Here is a 23264-nt window from a genome sequence, read left to right on the forward strand (position 1 = left end):
TGGACATAAATTGAATATAAACTGATTACATTTACAGGCGAAACATACTTGAATAAAATTAATAATTTTTATTAATTCTATGATTATGATACTATAACAAAAATCTGGATTTTATGCGAATTATGTTCATATTTTTAATTAATAATACAATCTATTTGACTTTTTAATTAATAATTCAGAAAGTTGATTTTTTGCTTTACGATTAACTTAATTTTATTTCTATTAATTTCCATTTTTCACTTATGTCTATTAAATAAAACAAAAAATAGAACGCAAAAAATATATAATCTAATGTGGATTGACATGAATGATAATTAAATATTATCTTAACTTTATTTTAATTTCACAGCATTCTCATTAAATGATATATGCACATTATAAGTATAAATAATTTGATAAGTTATTTTTATAACAGAAATAAATAATTGGCAGTTTTTCATTGCAATCAATGTCAAAAATATGTCGTTTTATATATAAATATATATATTATCAAGTTTTATTTTAAATATAATTATTATGCTATCTTTATGAAAAGAAGAAGTAAATTTCTGTTTAAGAGAAGTCAATATAATGATTATCTTATCTTGAACAAAAATTATTTCGAAACTAGTAACATTCATTTTTTTTCCTCTTAATTTTTACTTAAACGAAATTTTTACGATCAGTATATATTATTATATATTACTTTGTCTGATGAATTAAGAAATTAATAAGTTATAGAAACATGCGCAATTGTGATTGCTTTAATCATCGGCCTTGCAGTGCACAGCTGTCAAGTGCCCATTTCCTATTTTCATTTCAGATGCAAAGTATCTTCCACCTATGACACTGTACTTTACTCCAGAAGCGTGCCACGCAATTCAAAGAAGTCACACTTGTGACGGAATACTTCGTCGCCGATACATTTGATTACGAGTTACAAAAGTGAACTGACATGAGTAGGATGGATTTTATGCGATATCCACAGTGTCGCTGATAAGAAAGATAACGAAAATACATACATCATACATCACATGTATTTCGCTCACAAAATTATCAGTTTTGTACCGATAGTCTTAAGGAATCCTCATCATGGTTCGTGATCGTATGCCCGATTTACGTGCCGTTAGTACTATTTCTATAAACTATTAGAAACTATTCTAGAAAAGAAGAATTTGAGCTGATCAAGTGTGTACATTGTTTCAAACAATGCGGTCATGCATAAATAATTATGTGTACAAATAAAATCATGACTAAGAAAGTTTCGCTTTAAAATCAGAATCCATTACGATTCTTTCTCATGTTATTTACATAACATTTCTATATAAACTCTGATTAACATGCAATCGGCGATTAATTTATGAAACAATATTTATAGTATTTTGTTAATATATAAAATTATTATTAATTTTCTATTGCTTGCAACAAGAAAACAGATTTGGAACCACGAATTTCATAGCTAGATTTTTAAGCAATTCTGCCAGTCTGAATTTATAGATTAAATTAATTGAAGTTTGTTAAAAGTAGCCCTTAAATGGGCAGTTTACGAAATTATTAAAAAAATAATATACTAATTTCTCCAGAGCCGAAGTAACAGTAGCACCTTTGCCAGAGGGTTCTTACAGGAAGTACATCTTCAAATAGCCCAAAATAAAAAGCTGAAAGAATTGCTCGATGAAGTACGTATAAATACTATCGAGATCGCATGCTTATTAAATAAAGATATGCACCGTTTTTGACACAGGCCGAGGAAATACGTACGCTGATCCATCTTTTAGACGAAAATACTACTATCGTAAAGAATTTGCACAATAATATTCTGTCGCACACGAACAAAGGTAAGTGGCTAAAAATAATAGTATGAATCTATAAATTATGTACACAATATACACATGCATACACATTTGCAGACATACAAAAAGAACTGGAAACACGAACGTGTACGATTTCACAGACAGCTTTTCGCGTGCAGCGAAAATTACGAGGTAGGTTGATTTGTACGTGAAATAATTCCTAGACAATTTTGGACGTTCGTATCAACAACGAAATTACTCATTCTATTTCTCACAATACTTACGCCGTTTAAATTCCGGTAGTTCTCGCTCGTTCGAGGATCTATGTAATCTTGGCGTGGAAGAATCTCTAGAATACGATTTTTTAATCGACACAGGAGTACTGGAAACAAGATTCGGCTCTGGAGGTGGCGTTTGTATTGACAATCTATCTAAATATATCATTGAATTTATGTCAGAATCGACCGATCTTCTTTCTTGTCGATCTCTGTCCTTGTAATGCATTATCGTTGAAGGTGAAAGACGGTGAAGTATAATTTTGGGTGTCGATTGCTTGCATAGATCCACTAATTTCGAATTATCGCTGTGACTTATATTAAATGATGAATTGGCGTTCCTATCATTATCGCTTTCTGAAACGGTTTTGTCCCTCAATTTCCTGAAACATTACATTACATCATGTACATTTTTGAAGAATTAAATATATATGTATAGAATATGAAAAGAAGAGCTATAAATTCATTTATAGGATATACATACCGTTGATAAAGATTCATTTCTTTCTCCAATTCAGGATACTCATTTAACACCCCAAGCAAATGCTCTTCGTCGTATTCCGAGTAGATCCTGAATAGCAGACTCTCCACATCATCTTCCAGGCGGGACTTCATTGCGGTGAGTTTCTTCTTCAGCACAATTAACATAGGTAATAAATTGTCTAAATTGTGTTTCTTCATCGCCACCACGTTGGCATTCGCCGCGTTATTATTTGGCGTAGAAGAATTAGGAGAAGCTTCATCGAGCTCCGCCGCCGCATCATCCTTTTGCTTCTCGCCGAGGGATAGTTGCAGACGGTTATTACCAATTATGAACACTGTATCCTTCAAGACACACTCTCCCTCCTCCGTCATAATGTCGATGGTATCATGATCACATATTTCGCCAAGTATATTTTTAGTTAACTTCTTAATTAATGTAAGTTTCGCTGACGCATCCAAATGTTCCAGCATGAATTCATAAATAGCATTACGCTTATCTTGATTCACTCTTCCAGGTAGAGTCAACAGTTTCTTCTCTCGCTCGCTCATTCTGTGACCGCAGAACACATTACGGGACCGATAATGGTTGTAATGATATATACTCTCGAGGAACTGCTTGGAAATTAAAGTCTTATTCTTCACTAGGAGTTTCTCTTCCACCAGGAAGATCGTCAGCTCACGTATCGTGTCATCAGTATCAGACAGCATCGTTAATATATGAAAGAAAAATGGTCCCTTCAGCTTGATGAAGTCCTCCAGCAGCAGTTGAATGAATATCACGACTATGGCTTCCCTCACTTTGGAATTCGAATCCTTCATGCTGATGCACATGTCAGGCAAATATGGCTCCACCAGATCGGTGAATCTCACACAAATGTCAGCTAATGCTTTCGCGGCGTTTATCTTCACCGCGAACTTGACTGGTGAATCCGAATTTGTTTCCTGACGCATCAAATTGCCCAGTATCGGTGTAATTTTCTTCGCGATCTCGCGATCTCTCAGCGCCTGCTGACAAAGGATGACCACCGCGGATGCCTGCAGATTCTTGGTCTCTTTCGCAGCCTCCGGTAACGATTCCCATCGTAGCAGCAATCGTTCCAGAGCTCGTAGAGTTGACGACGAAATCCTGTTGGTGCACAAAAGCGACGCGTGACCCAACGTACATATAGCCCTTACTTGAAGTGTCTCTTGCGTAAGATTATTACTTCCATCCAGTCTTCCTTCCATCGAATCTTGAATCTCCATCTCTGACAGTTTCATTAATTCCAGCATATTCGTTTCCATCAACTGGCTGCTCTTCTCGGCATACAAATATTGTAGTACGGCGCTCAGGATGTCCAGGCAAATGCTGATCAAGTTGAACGTGATCTCGAAGCGGCTGACACATTTGTAGAGATGCTGATGGAGATCTTCGAGGCAATCGCGGTCTAAAACAGACCAGGCGTGTCTCAAAACGTGCAAAACCAAGCTGGCATGATAGTCGTTCTTCTGGATAATCTCCTTATAATCTGCGATATATTTATCTATGGTCGGAATAGTCATATTTTCAGCTAGAGCTGCTAACAGGATCCACGCGCCTATGTTATTATCCGTATCGATATGCGACTGTAATTTAATTATCATAGAGTTGTTGACAACTCCGTTTTTGATCCACAGGCCGCAAGCCTTCGACAAGTGCTTCCTCATTCTCAAGTTACTCAATTTCTCCAGCACTCTCCATGGCAGATTATTCGCAGCATCTGGAGTATACGTAGAGGCTTTCTTTATCCTGTTCAGCAACACGTTTCCCAAACATTCCAACACCTTTTCTTGTACCTTAGCTTCTATATCGTATATCTGCGGCACTACAGCTTGTGTCCATTTGTCGAGGAGACTCAAATTGTGAGGGAATTGTTCTAAAAGCTCTGAAAGAACGTGTACCGCGAATTGACGGACAGTCAAGGTGGGATCCTTGCAACGATCGCTTATCACATGCATCATTCTGTCTGTAAGCGGTGGGAACATAATGGACAAATTCCTCAGAATCTTCAGAGCGCTTCGTTGAACCAGCGCGCGCTCGTCGCTAACTCTTTCCAATAGCATCGTAACAACAGTATGTGATCCTGGTAATGGATCGGTGTCCTGGGAAAGCGCTCTCTCCAACTCTTCAAGCGTAGGAAACGGTTTATCCGAGACTGAGTCCTTAAATATCCTTTCAAGAATCGTCTGATCAGCATCACTGCTACAATCTGAAAACGAAGCAAGTGTAGCCAGAGCTTTTCCTCTTACCAAGATTGATTGATCCATACAACGGGATGACACAACAGCTACTAGGATTCTTCTCATCTTCATTGTCATGTCTTTGTTTAGACTATTGTTGGATAAAGAAGATTCTGTCAAGAGTTTTCCTATGATTTCTTGTGCAAATAATCTATAAGATATTTTATTATTGTGTGAAAATAATATTATATCTTTAAAAACGCTTGTAGTAAGGTCTTCGTTACATATATTTAACAGTCTTATTACAACAGTTGCTTGTTTTTGGCGTCCCTCCGCTCTTTCTGGACATTTCACCATCAACTGATGTATTAAAGTGACAACTGCCTGTACTGTTTCTGTCTCATGTATTTTCAATAAACTCTTTAAAAAGTTCATAACTGCCTCATGCACGATAATAATACATTTTGGTTGCACATTTGTGTGATGAAATAACAGATCAGGTAACATGTACTGCACTATTGACATTATAATTATGGCGACAGTGCCATGATTGTTACTGCATAATTCTTGCAAGCCTACAAACGCACTTTTGGACAAAGTTGTCAATCCATAATTATTACAAGACTTAATATACATCTCCAGTCTTGTAATATCCAACAGCATGTGTATGGTAACGTCCAAGGACTCTGCGTGCTCCTTGAACCGAAATGACTTTAACATTGTAACAAGATCGCAAACAATCTTATTTAATTCTTTCACGAGCTTCAGCTTCTCCGAGTCCAACATAACATAACAGTTCGTCGATTTATCCTCAACACTGGAATTTATCACATTGTTCTTGCTGCCCTTTTTGACAGAAGGGAATACCAAGTCATCCGACATCTTCAAGGTTCTTATCGCTCTCTGGTACAAATTGGGGTGATAAATTCCGAATGCATTGCTACCAGGTACTGTGAGAAGCATAATATACAATCTTGTGGCTTCCAGACAACCCTGTCTGGAATCTCTGTCAGTCTTACATTGACCAGTCTTCATTATGTAACCCAGCGTGGCGAGCAGACCGCGTACGTTGATACTTAAGCTCATCAGGGCTTGCCAGGAGTATTCGGAGCTTTCGCGCTCGTGTTCGTTGTCGACGATCCAGCCCTCCAGGGCACGACGACTCTCGTGCAACGCTCGCTTCGCGTCGCCGCTCTCCAGGTGCTCGAGATACTCCTCGGGTGGTTCATGATAAGTCAAGAACTCCGCCTCCCAGACTGACCTGATCCAGTCCGCGTCGAGGTCGTCGAGCCTGAAATTATGAAGTACGCGCAACGATTCCATCGCGAGAGAGAAATGTGTGATTTTAAATTGCGCTCAAAATGTCAAATCGTTATCATTTTCTCCCGCGTGCGGCTCTCGCAGACGTAAATATAACCTTAGCTTATCGTCGTGATAACTTATAGATATTCGGAGGGCTTGTGGGTTATCGTTTTCGCATTCGTATATCGACGATCATTTTACGGTCCTGCCTTTTCGGTACACTTGGACCAGCCGATGTCGCGGAGAATTCATCGTAAAACATTGCGTTTGTCACGACAGGATCCACGAGACGAACGATAGCGTCCATGTAGAAGCGGGAAACTGCGTAATCAATGATTGGTTACCAATCATGTGCATAGCTGCTCATATTATACATATCATATATATGTATATACATATATGTATATATATGTAAATATATGTATATATATTATATAAAATTTATTTAAACTTTATACAATGTTTTGTATTTTACTAAACAATTATATGTTAAAATAAATTAAATATTTATATAAATTATATACATATATATATATATATATATAATTATATTTTATTATAAATATTTAATATGTATATAAAATTTGAATATGATATGCTTTTATTTAGATTTGTTTTTACTTATACAATAGTTTCATTTAACTATGTGTACTTGTATTTGTATATTTCTTTTATAATTAATTATTATTTCCAGATTTGGGAAAAGATATTACCGCGTCCGACAGTTTGACTATAACTACAGCGCAAAATGGATCTATATATACAAGAATTAAAATATTGCAATATACAACTATGCTGCAATTATTTTCTGAAATTATGGAAGATTATAATGTGTCTTTGTTAAAATATCATGATAAATGTCTCTTGCTCTTGCAGCAGCAACGTTCGTTAAGTGTGTACTTATTAAAAATGTTTTTTCTTAAAAAAAATATGTATATATAAATATATATTTATAAATACATTTATATAATTATTATCAATTCAAATTTAGTGAGACGCCAAGTTACAAGCGAGGAATTGGATCATATGCTGGATGCACAAGAAACCAGTTTATTTGTTGACAATGTAAATATTTAACTTATCATGTAATAGTATTTTTAAATTTTGTATCTTTATACATTAATATGATATAATGTAGATTTTAGAAGACAGCGAAATTGCAAAACAACAATTATCAGATATAAAGAGCAGACATAACGATGTTTTAAAATTGGAAAAATCTCTGCTAGAAGTCAGAGACATGTTTGCAGAAATTGCATTTTTAGTGGAGAAACAAGTGAGTACTTCTTTCTGTTTAGTAATAAAATCATATGTATAAAGTACTAACAATGTAACATAAAAATGTGAAATGTATACAATGTAGAAATATAAAAAAATAAAAATTTTTTTATAGGGGGAACAAATCAGTAATATAGAATATTTTGCCAATAAAACGACGGATAACATCGATGGCGGACGTAGCCAATTGAAAAAAACAGAAATAAAAAGCCAGAGATACAGAAAGGTATACTATTAGATATTTATCTTAGGATTTTACTTTATTTTATGAAGACATAATAATTGCAATTGTTTTTTTACAGCGAAAGTTGAAGATTGCAATTATTGTAAGTCTAATAATAATAATTTTTCTTTTATTTATCATTATATCATTGTAAAATAAAAAAATATCTCATAGAATTTTTTGCTAACATTTATAATGTGTAAATTATGTGAATAAAAAAAACATTTTGTGCACATTGTGCATCTGTTATATAATGAATATAATTCGAATATAAATAATATCAATTATTTTTTCTTATTACTGGCGCATTTTTCGAAGTAATTTACGAGTGCTTTCGCGCTCGGTCTTAATTTATAATTAGCTGTAGTACATATGAAAAATACTTCAAGTATTTTCTCATATTCTTTGCCTAAGTCAATGGCAGGTAAAGCTGGACGTGTGCCTAAAGATTAATTTTTAATTTAATCTATCATTCAATCTAATTATAAATTATAGTAATTATATGATAAAAAAAAGATATTTAAAATCGTATACACTACTTACCATATTTACTGGATGCACGTGACATTACTTCTTTAGGGAAAATATTTTCCATAGCCAAATTAGAATCATCAAGCTGATTATCTGTCAAATCTGTCTCTGTGAGTGACGCGTTAAAAGATTCATCAAGTTCATCAGTGTGAGGTATTGACAAAGATATCATTTCCCAAAGAGTAAGGCCATATGTCCAAATATCAGCAGCATTCGTCACTGATCCATCTTCTGCAAGATATTTTTTTTTATTAGGAGATTATATAATTGCAAATTAAAAAGTAAATTCTGATACTCAAATTTTGAATTAATTATGATTTGGAACAAAAACTATGAATTAAAAATTTTATACATAATTTTGAAATATTAAGAATTGAAACATGTAATTAAATAACAAACATATACCAAAAATAATTTCAGGAGGATTCCAACATTGTGTCCCAACATAAGAAAAATTTCCTTTGGATGAGTCTAATTCTAAAGATTCTGTCAGTGGTAAAGCAGTCCCAAAATCACACAATTTAACTACATTGAAATCATCAGACACCAAGATATTCCAACTTTTTATATCTCCATGTAATATGTATGCCGTGTGATGTAAATACTTCAATCCTTTCGCAATTTCAAAACCAACTCTCATAATGTTCTTAGCTGGGAATGGTTCATCCCCCAAACGGTCTATTCTTTCCTCTATCATGTCACCTAATTTATAAAGCAATCAATATTAATGCAAACATATAAATAATAAAATATACAAATTGGTCAAATTTATCAATACCAAGCGACATTTCCAATGCTTCCATAGCCAAGCACGGCTTTCCATCTAATCCTTTAGTAAAGGCTCTGAAACCGACAATGTTGGGATGATTCAATTGTCGCAGAACATCTGCCTCTAATTGAAGGCGCTTATTGTTTATTTCGTTGTTTCTTCCCTTTATCCATTTCTTTACTGCCCAAGGTGAACGTATAGAGCCTACTTTGGGTGATCTTTGCATCATGTATACAGCAACACCTGAATAAAAGAAAATGTGTTTATATTATCTATAATAGTGATTAATTATTATTTATAATCTAAATAATTATAATATAAATATCTCAATAGTTTGACTTATATAATGGTAAAAGTATGTTTTGAAAATAAGCACCTGTGCCATAGCCTATCTGCTGCAAGAAAGGCGATGCTGGTATTTTTATAGGAGTATTTAACTCGGAATTATCCGTTTTGCCTTTGGATTTTACTCTCGGTGGTGTACTGAATTCAGCCATTTGAACGGAACGAAAAAAAGCTGAAAGAAAGACTGAAAGGGAAAAGCGAGCGAAACGTGCGTATAATAAAATAAACGTTTCATATAACCGACTTTCAAATAATTTAAATTTTATCGAACTGCGCAAGCGTGCCTTGCGACGAATACGATTGGACGCAACAGTACATCTAGCTATTTTTAATTGCACTTTCTGCACTTTGTGCTCTTTCTCCTTTTTAAAAGAAAAAATAAAAATAGAATAGTGATTGAATTTGGAATTTCTGAATCGATAAAATCAATATTATATAATATATAATAATAATATTATTTATTTATTTTATTATTTTAAATATTATATTACATAATATTTATATATTTTTTAATTCAAAGTTGAAGAGCAGAACGATCGATTCTTCTCCTCGGCAGCTGATTGGATGCGCATGCGCGGGAAACTCTAGTGACAGGTGACAACTCTGACGTTCGACAGGTTGGCGGCAGTGCGGCCTGAAAGCAGTCGCTCGCTTCAAAAGAATCGAAGCAAAGATGGACTCCTAAGAAATTTTTATATACAGCGGTCTCGTACGACTTTGGAGTAACTCCGTTGTGCTCGGTGGTTAAATCTCTGCCCGGTGGACGCCCGTGGGGCCGACGTTCTTTTATGATCACGCTCGCGGTGTGAACGCGATGATCGTGCAGGAACCAGTGCAGGTAAAAAAAAAAGAAAGAAAAAATAGAGGAAAGAAAACAGAATCTGGTCCGATATTCAGAGGCTCTTTACATCACGTTACTCGCGTTACTGTAACGTCGCGCGAATTTCTATATTCGGAGGGGCGCATCCATGCTCTCGCCGATATTGACGTCTCATCGATGCCGAGGACACGCGCGCACGCATCCCGAGCGTGCCTCTAATTACGTCGTACGATGATTTCGACGATCGCTTCTTCGGGGATCGTCCCTTGGAAATCGTTTCTTGGAACGACGATGCGATACATTTTACCTTCTTATTTTTATCCGGCGCGAATATTCGGGATTTCTCGCTTCACCGCGAAAGAGCGAAACGAAATTAAGAATTCTACCTATAAATAAGCATGAAACTTTACTGTATTTATGGATTTTTATATAATGAACATATAATCATGCATTTTTTATAGTCAATTAAGATGTACGCATATAGATGCACAGAGGATAGAGATGTTGCTTTTTTTTTATCCATCTGCCAAATAGTTTAAAATTAATTAATATATATTATGATACATATTATCATTGGTAAATGTAAATATTATGCATGTGTAAGTCGAGCAACAACACATTTGGATCAGTATTTTTAACTGTATGTAATAAAATGTACGTATTGATTATATTCCATCTTATCTCAACTGAAAAAGCAAAGCAATATAAATTATATCAAACTTATATAGCATTTTTATGGCACTGTGATACATTGAAACAGTGGATACTTTTTCAAGCATACATTTTAAGAAAGACTAATAAACAATACTGAATTATTAAAATATATCATTAGTTTAATATGTAATAATGTATTTAATATATAATTAGAAGTATGTCTATATTTCTCTCAAATATTGCACTAAAATCTTTAAGAATATTAACAGTATTATTTATATTGATAAATATTTTATATTGCTGATGATAATTTTTTTTTATCTAAATTTTCATGCTACCTATTCTTTTCCTCATTAACTTAATGACTCGCGTGTTGCATTGGATAATTAATGATGTAGCATGAATTTTCTAATTTTAGGCGGCCATATGGCATTGTTTGAATCATTATGCCTATCCAGATGCTATATTCCTGGCAGAAAGGTTTTGTGCAGAAGGTAGAATTTTTTACTTTAATTTATAATACTCTACATTTTTTATTTATTCTTAAAATAAAACGAAATTTAACAAGTGTATACTTATATATTAATACATATTATATTGTTATATAGTGGACACGGAAGAAAGTTTATTTCTTTTGGCAACATGTTACTATCGTTCGGGCCGGATTAGGCAAGCTTATGCCTTATTATCCCAGAAAGCACCTAGTTCGGCACAATGTAGATTTTTACTAGCAAAATGTTGTTACGATCTGGAAAAGTAAGTAATGTGGCCAATTTGCGCATTGTTCTATATGTAATATGCGTATAAATGTCTTAAATTTATATTTTATTAAAAATTTCTAGATATGCGGAAGCGGAAGCTGCGATAATTGGCGGATATTACAAGCAGTTAAAGAGTTTGGAAGAGATAATAAGTCAATTTGGGGAACAGGCATGTTTTTCTCTGCAGATAATAGCAAAGATTTATTATAAGATGATGCGCACTGCGAGAGGCAACGAGGCGCATAAGTTAGCTTTAAAAGTGAATCCCTTTCTCTGGCATTCGTTTGAAGAGCTATGTAATGTCGGCGAAAAAGTGGATCCAGCCAAGATTTTTCAAGTAGACAAACTAGATTCCTTTGCTATGTGCCATGGTACTGTGTCTACGCTCAATTATGTCACCGAACCGGATTTTATTGTACCTGGAAATAATGCCAACAGTACACCTATATCAAACGGCACTAACTTGTATGTATATATTATATATAGCATAAAATATGTATTATATATATTTAAAAAAATATAATATATATTATAAAGTTATAATGTTAAGTTATAATATCATAAAATAACTATTAATATTCTATTCGCGCATTGCAGAACACCGGTGATGGCACCAACGCTGATAAATGGCGGCCAGGTACGCTTGTGTTCCTCCATAGAGGATACTCCACAAAACAATGCACCAATGCAAATGCATTACAATTGCACTTCGATACCGCCGAGAGTCAAGTTGTCACGCTATCGAAGTATGTTTAGCAATCCCATGAGTCCGCTCACGCCTAGCTTTGGTATTTTGCCGCTGGAAAATAATACACCCGAGCCGACTCCACCCTCGCACACAACTCTCATGGAGGCCAATGATCAGAAGAGCTTAGCAAAACGCGTCAGCAGTCTGAGAGCTCATGTAGGAGTGAGTATAGTTTGTCAGCTTTATAAAACATTGAGTTTATAATAGCATTTTTTTATATTTAATTTTTTTGTTTAGCAATTAATGTCGAGAAAAGAGACTCCATTACAGCAAGGCAAGTCGGTATTTTCCCAATCGGGTAATGCAAGTAATACTGCCAACATCGTGACAGTGACAGCCGCTAATCCGACTTCACCTCCGTCACCGACGTTTCAGAGTACCAATGTTAGACGTTCGTCGCGACTCTTCAGTCATAATTCAGTAAAAGTATGGATTTTTATGAGTTTGATTCTTTTAATTAGATTTGTTCGTTTGTCTGTAATTTTGATTTAACTTGCATATATTTCAGGAGAACAATAAGTCACCTAATAGGAATAAATTTGCAACTCCAAAGTCTCCATCTCGAAAGACGAAAGCAAGACTTGCTAAAACAAATTTGAATAAGACCAATTTTAACGAATTAAACGAAAGAAATAGAAATGAGAAGGAAAAGAGCGAAACCATCACGTCGGAAAAAGCTGTAGCTAATGCGAATGCGCTTAACGCCCAAAATAATAATATTCATTCCGGAATAACATTGCAAAAGCAATCAGCGGGTATGTTGATTATTGAATATTAATATTTTAATTTCTTCAATATATTTTTTTTTATTTATATAGAATAATATATATAATATTTATATATATAGAATTTGAGATAGTTTTATATCTGTAACACTTTTCAGAGGGATTGATGTCTTTGTTGCGAGAATTAGGAACAGCGTATCAGCATTTGAGTCAGTTTAAATGTACACAGGCTGTTGAGATTCTAAGTATACTGCCAAGACAACACTATAATACTGGTTGGGTACTTTCTATGTTGGCTCGTGCACACTTTGAAATGATGGACTATAAAAAGGCTGCTAGGTAATAATTTATTAATAATTATTATCAAGAAAAACATCAGATTATCTGTTTTAACATTTTTTGTAATATATAATAGTGTATATTTAGACTTTAAAATTAGAAAAGAAAAAAATACATTGTAGAAAGTGCAACTAAAACTGACTTGTCTCTAATACATTTAGATTTCTTTGTAATTTTCATTTATTTAATTTGTTTTTTTTTTCTGCAGTTATTTTGCAGAAGTGCGACAGTTAGAGCCACAGAGAACAGAGCTGATGGAAATTTATAGTACTGTTCTTTGGCATCTGCATGCAGAAGTGCAGTTGTCTACGCTTGCTCAAGATTTGGTTTTACAAGACCGTAATTCAGCGGCAGCATGGTGCGCCACAGGCAACCTATTCTCGGCGCAAACGGAACACGAGACAGCGATTAAATTTTTCCAAAGAGCTATTCAGGTATTTATGAGTTTAAAGGAGCTACATATCTTTGTCACACGCAAAAATGGCTTATTTACGAAAATTGTTTTCTAGTAAGTAATAGTAATCCAATTACACGTTTTTTTTATTTTAATTATTATATTATTTATTCATTTTGTATATATATTAAAGATTATTAAGTTTCATAAAAAATTGCAACTTTTGTGAAAAGTGAGCATTAGTAATGAATATGCAGTGTCTGCATAATTTTGCATTTTAGATTAGTTCGATCTAAAAATAAAAATAAAAATATTTGCTTGGTGAGAAATGTTATAGTTAAATAGACAAACTATCGGATAATTTTTTAATTTATAAAAATTCACGAAATAATTAGACAACTTGAAAGAAAATAGGTCATTTTTATCCTTTCAATTACAACATGCATGTACGATTGTTATTTTGTATTCGGATAAAAATAATATACGATTTTTCGACACTTTTTTCTAGGTGGACCCTAATTTTCCATATGCCTATACATTGCTGGGACACGAGTATGTCTTGACCGAGGAGCTAGATAAGGCAATTACTGCTTTCCGTAACGCTATCAGACTTGATCCCAGGCATTATAATGCATGGTAAGTTTCTGTTAAAGAGATGTTATATTTTTATTCAATATCCTTTTAATTATTTTCTGAGTTTAAATCATAATCTCCGTATATTAAAGGTTCGGACTGGGAACGATATTCTCGAAACAGGAACAATATAGTTTGGCGGAGTTACACTTTAAACGGGCCTTACAAATAAATCCGCAGAATTCTGCGCTAATGTGCCACATAGGTGTCGTGCAACATGCTCTGAAAAAAACCGATCAGGCATTAAAGACTCTGAATACTGCGCTATTGAATGATTCGGATAATACTTTATGCAAGTTCCATCGCGCGAGCATCAACTTCTCTATCGGTCGACACATGGAAGCTCTCAGAGAGTTCGAGGAGCTAAAGAATATTATACCCAAAGAATCTCTAGTCTATTATTCGATAGGAAAGGTAAGAGGTTCTCAAACGATAATTTTTAATTAAGTTTTCGTAATTTTCAATTTTTTCTTTTTTAACAGGTGCATAAAAAATTAGGCAATACCCATCTCGCATTAATGTACTTTAGTTGGGCGACAGATTTAGATCCAAAAGGTGTTAATAGTCAAATTAAGGAAGCTATTTTGAGTCCTGGTCAGGGAGATGACGATTCTCCACCAACGCAATCAGGTATTATCAGAATATCATGTGATATAATTTATATATAAATTATATAATTTATATAATGCTACATATATAAAAATCAGAATTTTAATTCTTCAAAACTTTGAGAGAAGTCATGTAAAATGTTTTAAAATATGACTGATATATGACAATGTATAATTGTATATTTGTTACAAGTATGAGTTATATAATGATTCACATAACTAAAATTTAGATAGATACTTACCCCAATTTACTATATCAGATGAGCAACAAGCACAAAATAATTCAATGGAACAGGATATTGAGACGAATAGAGAAGGAAGTGCTGCACCTCTTGCCGGAAATGTTTCCGTTGAGCCTCATGGTGAGGATAGCGACGACAGTTTATGAAAACGATATGCGAGACTTCCGTGAAAAGAACGAAATATTATTATTCTCGTTATGGATCATTCGAATTATTTATTCGCCGGCCTGGCTTCACTTGCGGAATCGATAAAATTATTGATACGATATTATTGATTTTTTTAATCGAACAGTTGTCGACATTTTTCTCGCAAACTGCCCCGTCTATGCGACATGCTTAAGTTAAAAGAAATCATTATAATATTATCTCCTCGCGTCATCAATTTTTATTTACCTTGCACGAAAATCATGCAAGTTCTTTTATATATATATATATATATATATATATATATATATATATATATATATGTATATGTATATGTATATGTATATATATATATATATATATATATATATATATATATATATATGTATATTATATATGTATATGTATATGGATGCAGTGTTCTTGCGACAATAGAAAACTTGTGTATCGTATCCTTCATCAACTTGTACATTACGCGTTTATCTCTGTATATTTTTTTACGGTTGCTCGATCGCCTTTTATATTTCTTCATATTTCTTCTTCGATCGTGGTTTTCTCTTGTGCCTCGTTTCGTCGCGCATAAAATTCATTAAGTCGTCAGGTAAGATACAAGTTTTGTTGATTCACGCGAGATTTGGATTGAAATAAAAAATGAAGTAAATATAATATTGCGAGTTTTTTTTATCTTAGCTCGCGAAGACGAGGTATCTAGAGATTCACACGGTTGAGTAGAGACTGTCGTGTCGTGAAAAGAAATGAATTGAACGAATGTAACCGTAAGCATGTCTTGTACGTAGTTAGATAATGTAATTAATTAATCGTTCTCGAGTAAGAGAGAGAGAGAGAGAGAGGAAAGAGAGTCTTGTGTAAATGTAAATTATTACTGTGTATTTACCGCTATTACTACTACAATTAGTGCTATTATTACAATTATTATTATTATTCGTATGATTATCATTGTTGATTTATATAGTGTTGTGGAGATATCGTCATTGGACGATTGTGCAATTCTCATCGTGAAGAAATAAGATTCCCCGATCAATCGAACATACGAATTCGCGACTGCAATTTCAGTGATGTCGCGCGATTATATATATTCGGCTTCGATATCGATATCCGAAATTAGTATAACCCGCGCAAATGTCTATATATATATATAGAGAAAAAACGCTCGTCGGATTATATTCTTAATAGTGCTGGACAGAATTTATGACATTTACGGCGTCGTTCTTCGTTACTAATATTAGGTGTACAATGCAAACTGTGTCAATTCCACATTTCCCGGAATAAAGATCGTTATGTGTTATTCCTGGAAGAGCATCAGCGTATATAAGTATATACGTTCGTATCTAATTTGAAGCGGATTTAGTTACGATAACATCTTATAACATTTTATATTGTACACGTAATTAAACGAAAGACACGTCACAAAAATGAAAAAGAAAAAAAAACAAAGAAAAGCGAATTGTACTGACTGAGAAATACGTTTGTGTGATACAAGACGCGCGTATCTTCTTCTTATATCTCTCCCTATAGTGCTCCTTTTTTGTCTCTTTTTTTAAATTAATTTATTTACTTCTTCGCATTCTCTTTCCTTCTCGCGCGTTCTTCCGTAATCATCTCGTATCTCTGGGAGAGAAAATAAAAGTGGTCTTTTTTGCATCTTTTGCTATAGCAAAGCGGCGACAAATCGTATTATTTATTCTTTTATCCTCATATATGCGTTTATATACGTTTCTTTTATCGAACGGAAAATTAAGTCGGATCTATCTTCCAAAGAGATTTAAAAAAAAAACAACTACGCATATATATATGCGATGTCTGCTCGTCTTTATCCAGCTTCCGCGATGGTTCAATCGAATTCAACAACCGCTGCCGCGTTATTCGTTTACAAAAAAAGAGGTGTATGCGCGAAATAAAGGCCTGCACTTTTTATGAAACTCTATTTGCTGTTTTGGCGAACACACCTGTGTCCTACGTCGACAATAATAATATACATACATGTCGAAAGAAATTTATCTGACAGACTTCTCTTTGTTTCCCAATTTATTTATCGACTTAATGATGAGTCATCGCTGCAGCTTTGCGACGAAAATTGTCTAGGTCAGCCACAGTGATTTTTTTTCGCAGCGAAACGATTTATAAAATATGAAACCAAGAATTTATATTAGAAACATAATATCGATTCTTCATGAGAAATGATAATGTGTTTACAACAACGTGAGATAACATTGAAAATAATCACTGATACGAAAATCGAGACGCCAAGAGGGGAGCGAAGATGATGGCGACCCACGGGGTCGACTGTTTCGTCTCCTCTTCGGTTTGTTATTTATTCTTATTGTTGAGCTGACAGTCAATAAGTTAGTTTGCGCGTATATGATGAGGCGAATGGATCGAACAGTTAGCATGACCGTGCGAAGATCCAGGAGAGATTCAGACCTCGTGCTATCGCATTTCGGTCATCTGAAGGAACATCTCTTCAAGTTCCTCGTCATAGGCGATTATGGTGTCGGTGAGTTATTATTGCAAGCGATAAAATAACTTTTATTCGAATTTACACGTAATATCATTAAATACTTGAGAAATATAATTTTTTTCCAAGCGATAAGAGAAAGAAAAATGTCACAAGTAAATATTCGATAATCTTTCTTATCCATCCTGATTAATTTTATCGATTATTCGAGTTCATTTTGCAACCGCATTTGTATCTAATGAATTGTAAATTTTAAGGAATTTCTTTATGCACAATCTGGAATTTTTTTACAATATTTCGAAACTTTACCAACAATAAGAAGTTTTTGTATATAAAATTTCTCGTATGTTATATAAATAGTTTAGAAATATTTAAAGGCTTTTGTAAAATCGCTTTTATATAGAATTATCGACTCTTGCAAAATTTATTTAAATTTTTACAAGCTTTTTTTTATTTCAGGGAAAACTGCGCTGGTCAGAAGATATACGGAAGGTAAAAGTTTGCAACTTCTTATTTTTTCGACGATTTTTTGTCGATCAAACTCGTTCTTTTTATTAAAAAACGTAGATGTAGATTGTAGATTGCGATTGCAAATAAGAGGATTTAATATTATGAAAATTATGCGTTCAAAGAGAGAGAGGAGGAAATGATAAATATGCGCGCAAGCCGGTTTATGCGCTCTAAAAACACGTGCGTCGAATTGTCAACCTGCAGCTGCAACTACGATATTACATCTGCGTCATTAACATAAAATTCACACACATTGACGTCATTTTACACACTAGTAAAACTTTTCCAGGGAAGTTTTCCTCGAATTACAAGATCACCATAGGCGCTGATTTTGCAATAAAAACGCTCGATTGGGATCCACATACTAAAATAAACTTGCAGCTATGGTACGATTCTTCCGACATATAATTTATCTATTTTATTGCCTTTTTGACATTTATATTTGGCAAAAAAAGAAACGAGAATTTTATTTCGAATATTTCAGGGACATCGCAGGTCATGAGAGATTTGGATATATGACAAGGGTCTATTATAAATACGCGTAAATATGATTTTAATACGCCTCTTATCACATCGGATTTAGTCGGCGCTTTTGTGCGTATATAATCTCTATATTAAAAATATATATTTATTATTATAAAAATTAATAATTTGTGCACTTTGATATATTCTTTAATATATAGTACGCTTTATCGAGAGTAAAACTAGTACGACTATATCCCTTGAACGATTGATTGAAAAATTCCGAATCAATGACCGACTTTTTCTTTGTCCATCGATTTAACTTGCATTAAACGCAGGGTGGCCGCGGCTCTCGTATTTGACATTTCGCGCGCGGCGACCTTTCAATCGATGAAGAAGTGGCTGTGCGATCTTAGGGAAAAGATCACGCTGCCGGATGGCTCGAATATACCGGTCATTCTTTTGGCGAACAAGTGCGACATATCGGTCGCCGTGACCGATGAGCAGATCTCCAGGTTCTGCAAGGAGAACAGGATAAACGGCTGGTACGCGACTTCCGCGAAGAATAATACCAATGTTGGTGGGTATCAAATTCCGACCTGTCGGAAATTTATTATTGTGCTTGTAAATCATCTCTTCTTTTAATATTTATATATTTTTTAAACATTTATTTTAATATATAAATCATTTTAATATATAAATCACGAATTTAATAAATTTTAATATAATATTACAATATATTTCTACTTTGGAAAGGAAGAGATGGATTTAATCTGGAAAAAATCTATACATTTATTAATACATATATTTAAAAACTCTTAATATAATTAAAAACGAAATTTTCTGTAATTATAATAGTCGAAATAATAAATCGAGAACTAATTGTGCTATTATTATACAATTTTCAGATATAGCGATGCGTCATTTGGTGGAGAAGGTGTTGTGCGCAAAAATCGACAATGGTGTACGCGATTCGATTCGATTACAACGCGAGAGCTTATTGAAACATGAAAAAATGCATTGTTGCAAATAGAGTGCAAAATGGATAGATATTTTAAGATTTTAAGATTATTCAAAGATGCGCATGTTAAAAGAATCTTCAAGCATAATATAATCATGTGAAAGGTTTCATACGATGGGAAAATGGAACTGCGATTATCTCGTTAAAATATTTATATATTAAAGATTTATATACAACATTGTAATGTATATACATTTGTATTTTTATACATCATTCTTTGTTATTTTTATTGACTATCAATGTCCTTTTCCTTAAATTTCACATCTCGTGATGAATTATATATAAATAGCTGTAATAAAATATATATCTAATTAAATTAATCACATCTGAAAAGTAACAACTTCTAATAAAGATAATTTTCTGAAATACTTCGTGTATTCGTAACGTCTCGTAAATATCTTTATTGTTATCAATGTCAGTTACGTATATATGTTAACAAATCTTTTTTATCCATTACATTTATAACAGATAACATATTATCAGGAATTTAAGTCGGTATTTAAGTGCCAGGCGAGACAAGTGATAATGAGATGAGTCTCTGAGGTAGAGTTAGGTTGACAGTGACTTGAATAAGGTGTGTCACGTCATAGTAGTAGCGAGTAATAGCTCGCAGAATGTTGTTTACATTTCTGTGCTGCTGGCGATAAAAATAAAAATATATATGTTATTTTAAGACGTGTATTCGTTATACATCATTATATAATTTGACATAGAGTCCAAGATACAAATTAAATAGTTCGGATAATTCCTCTTATATTTGGAGCCAAATAGAACATGGCTAATTATAACGTCGTAGAAACTGGTGAGTATAAAGGAAAGTTAAAAATATACATCACTAATACACTTAAGTTGTATTTATAAATTCATATATAGAATGTACATCATTTCGTATTATTTTGTGCATAAAAAATCACAGATTATATAAAAAAGAAAATAAAATCTCAAATCCTAAATTATTTAAATCCTATGTTTTTTAAATTTTGAGATATAAGAAACAATATATTTATAATTAGTAATATAAAAATATCAAACTTTACTCAAAATACTTCATACATATAAAATAAGTGATATATTATTTAAATGATAAAATAAATCTCTATTAAATATTACAATTTTAATAATTTTTTTTAATGCAAAAACAAGTCTTACAATAATAAAAGTTATTTTATTAAAATATTTATTTATATTACATTTTATGATGCAGTGCTAGGACCTGTATCATTGTCGAAACTTGGTAAAACGTTAACGCACGAACATCTGGCTGTCGATTTTCGTAATTTTTACGTATCACCACCGAAGCATATTGAGAAACATTTTCCCAAAAATAGTCTGGATCTCGCTGATATCGGATATATCAAACAATATCCGTAAGTAATTATATAAAATATATCTTTTTACAATAGATATTTAAAATTATAATATTTGAATGCATTTTTAATTTAAAACGTTTTTACTTTAAACAGTATAAATATAATTTCTATAGACTTTCATAATTAAATCAATAATCAAACTACCTGAATAAATTTCATTAATAAATGATAAATGATTAATACACTAAATATATTAATTCAGATATAGCAGTTGGAGTAATGTGAAGTTTTATAACGTGGAGGAAGCTGTCAGTACAGATGTAAAATTATTGAAGGAAGCTGGCGGTGGAACCATCGTGGAAAACAGCAGCCATGGTTTGAAACGCGACATCCCTTTAATGAGAAATGTTAGTAAGTCGACGGAAGTTAATGTGATTGCTGGAACTGGTATGTGCTTTTGCATTTTATTATTATTATTTGAAAATTATTGCTAATTATTTTTAAATATTATATATACATAATGTTTTCGCACCTCCGTAGGATATTATGTTGCCAGTGCGCAAACTGGATCAACCCTCGACACGACGAAGGAAGAAATGTACAATCTCATGTATAGAGAATTGAAAGAGAGTTGCATAGAGTGCCCCAAAGAGATGCAGGTAAAGGCTGGATTTATCGGAGAAGTCGGCAGCACTTGGCCGATCGAAGGTAAACCCTAGCTTGCTAAATATTTTTTCCTTTATTATTTATTATTTTTATTATTTTCATTATTTTTATTATTATTATTATAGTGAAATATGTATATATCTAAACGTTGAGAAAACTAAATGCAATTAAAACGAGCAGACTTTATATATGTAATTTAGACTGCGATATTTTTGCGTTGCGAAAATAATCTTGTTTATTAAATAAAATATATATAAGTATATAGTTGATTATTTAATGACACAAATCTGATAAGATATTAGATCTTAAAATATTTCTGCATCTGTAATTAGACTTTGAAAAACGTGCCATTTGTGCGACTGGCGAACTTCAAGCTCAATTGCATTGTTCCGTGAGCTTTCATCCCGGAAGAGACGCGTCTGCACCTGCGGAAATCATGCGAATCTATCAAGAGGCTGGTGGAGATCCTACCAGAGCCATCATGTCCCACATTGATCGTAAGATTTATGACAGAATTTCTCTCATTATTATTTTTTTAATTAGGTTTTTTTAATTTAATTATTTTTTTATTATTTAAAAAAAACTTTTTTTAAATACATCTAAAATATTTCTTCACAAATACGTTAATTAAATAAATTTTAATAGGTACATTACTCAAGAAGGAACAACTCCTGGAATTCGCCGACGATAATAAGTGTTGCATCCAGTTTGATCTGTTTGGTATCGAATGTTCTTTTTATCAGCTGAATCCATCGACTGATATGCCATCGGATGCACAGCGTATCAAACGTATTGCACGTCTGAAAAAGGAAGGAAAATTGCATCGTGTTCTGATGAGTCACGACATTCACACGAAGCATAGATTAGTAAGTATTTGTTAATATCTTTAGTCAATTATTTATAATTTTGCTAATTAATTTTAATTTTATTAAACATATTTCTCGTTTATATTTTAATTTTTAAACACTTGAAATTATTTTTTAAGATACATTTTGGTGGCCATGGATATTCCCATATCGTGAATAACATTCTGCCAAAGATGATAAATAATAAAGGTTTTACTACGGAAGACATTGAATTAATAACAGTTGAAAATCCGAAAAGATGGTTTACTCAGCAATAATTTATCTACGAAACAAAAATTCAATTTTCTTATAACACTACTGTATTTTCACGATTATTTTTTGTAGGTTTCTACGAAACTTTATTTCCATTATTATTATGAATTGTATTATATTTTTATGAAATATAAAAATTGATATCTATGAAATAAAAGGTAATTTTCTACATTCTTTAAGTCTTTCAAAAATCGCAAACGCGTACATATTTAATCTTCGAAACATTTCATCGTTTATTAGCCAATAAATAATTTATATTGTTTTTATATATAAAAATTATTAAAAAATAATTTTTTATATATAAAAATTTAAATTTAGATAATTCATACTTATTTGACATTAAAATATACGTTATCAAAATCATAGATCAACAAACGTATATTTTAGGAATACTAATTGTAAAACAAATTTTAGAAAGATTTCGAAAGATTTATTCGAACTTGAATATCTTTTATA

General features: G+C 32.8%; 6 protein-coding genes across 10 annotated transcripts; 4 read left to right on the forward strand and 2 right to left on the reverse strand.

Annotated features, from left to right (window-relative positions):
* The first annotated feature begins 718 nt into the window (after positions 1-718).
* On the forward strand, positions 719-8295 carry LOC114942884 (syntaxin-1B). 3 transcript variants are annotated; one of them, XM_085482109.1, is made up of 9 exons: positions 719-1104; positions 1563-1658; positions 1724-1817; positions 1890-1964; positions 6726-6923; positions 7023-7096; positions 7170-7307; positions 7425-7535; positions 7612-8295. In XM_085482109.1, exons 1-9 carry the CDS (start codon positions 1072-1074, stop codon positions 7684-7686), a joined length of 894 nt encoding a protein of 297 aa, XP_085338235.1. In that variant the 5' UTR covers positions 719-1071; the 3' UTR covers positions 7687-8295. The 3 variants fall into 3 exon arrangements, with proteins under 3 accessions (XP_085338235.1, XP_029174191.2, XP_085338236.1); XM_029318358.2 differs by lacking the exon at positions 1890-1964; XM_085482110.1 differs by lacking the exon at positions 719-1104 and having other exon boundaries at positions 1594-1658; positions 1702-1817.
* LOC114942882 (condensin-2 complex subunit D3) lies at positions 995-6350 on the reverse strand. The gene is made up of 2 exons (XM_029318356.2): positions 2532-6350; positions 995-2430 (listed from the first exon to the last, which is right to left on the reverse strand). Exons 1-2 carry the CDS (start codon positions 6050-6052, stop codon positions 2037-2039), a joined length of 3915 nt encoding a protein of 1304 aa, XP_029174189.1. The 5' UTR covers positions 6053-6350; the 3' UTR covers positions 995-2036.
* LOC114942883 (lymphokine-activated killer T-cell-originated protein kinase) lies at positions 7035-9435 on the reverse strand. The gene is made up of 5 exons (XM_029318357.2): positions 9209-9435; positions 8842-9075; positions 8469-8765; positions 8076-8294; positions 7035-7974 (listed from the first exon to the last, which is right to left on the reverse strand). Exons 1-5 carry the CDS (start codon positions 9327-9329, stop codon positions 7817-7819), a joined length of 1029 nt encoding a protein of 342 aa, XP_029174190.1. The 5' UTR covers positions 9330-9435; the 3' UTR covers positions 7035-7816.
* Positions 9436-9785: 350 nt separating this feature from the next.
* On the forward strand, positions 9786-17185 carry Cdc27 (cell division cycle protein 27). Of its 3 annotated transcripts, none has more exons than XM_029318310.2 (13): positions 9786-10015; positions 11070-11145; positions 11260-11407; positions 11494-11877; positions 12010-12322; positions 12398-12586; positions 12669-12915; positions 13044-13224; positions 13433-13658; positions 14127-14254; positions 14344-14665; positions 14734-14881; positions 15094-17185. In XM_029318310.2, exons 1-13 carry the CDS (start codon positions 9992-9994, stop codon positions 15351-15353), a joined length of 2646 nt encoding a protein of 881 aa, XP_029174143.2. In that variant the 5' UTR covers positions 9786-9991; the 3' UTR covers positions 15354-17185. The 3 variants fall into 3 exon arrangements, with proteins under 3 accessions (XP_029174143.2, XP_029174144.2, XP_029174145.2); XM_029318311.2 differs by having other exon boundaries at positions 15090-15308; XM_029318312.2 differs by having other exon boundaries at positions 15120-15308.
* Positions 17186-17326: 141 nt separating this feature from the next.
* On the forward strand, positions 17327-19927 carry LOC114942864 (ras-related protein Rab-32-like). The gene is made up of 6 exons (XM_029318331.2): positions 17327-17760; positions 18181-18213; positions 18521-18617; positions 18716-18772; positions 19032-19273; positions 19602-19927. Exons 1-6 carry the CDS (start codon positions 17625-17627, stop codon positions 19724-19726), a joined length of 690 nt encoding a protein of 229 aa, XP_029174164.1. The 5' UTR covers positions 17327-17624; the 3' UTR covers positions 19727-19927.
* A 301-nt stretch (positions 19928-20228) lies between these two features.
* LOC114942866 (phosphotriesterase-related protein) lies at positions 20229-22970 on the forward strand. Its single transcript, XM_029318339.2, has 7 exons — positions 20229-20516; positions 20919-21081; positions 21287-21471; positions 21565-21732; positions 22023-22187; positions 22336-22556; positions 22676-22970. The coding sequence occupies exons 1-7, from the start codon at positions 20489-20491 to the stop codon at positions 22811-22813; spliced, it is 1068 nt and encodes a 355-aa protein (XP_029174172.2). The 5' UTR covers positions 20229-20488; the 3' UTR covers positions 22814-22970.
* The last annotated feature ends 294 nt before the right edge of the window (positions 22971-23264 follow it).

Source organism: Nylanderia fulva, unplaced genomic scaffold (assembly GCF_048542155.1).
Source record: "Nylanderia fulva isolate GAGA-0341 unplaced genomic scaffold, ASM4854215v1 Scaffold2, whole genome shotgun sequence".
Classification (NCBI taxonomy): domain Eukaryota; kingdom Metazoa; phylum Arthropoda; class Insecta; order Hymenoptera; family Formicidae; genus Nylanderia; species Nylanderia fulva.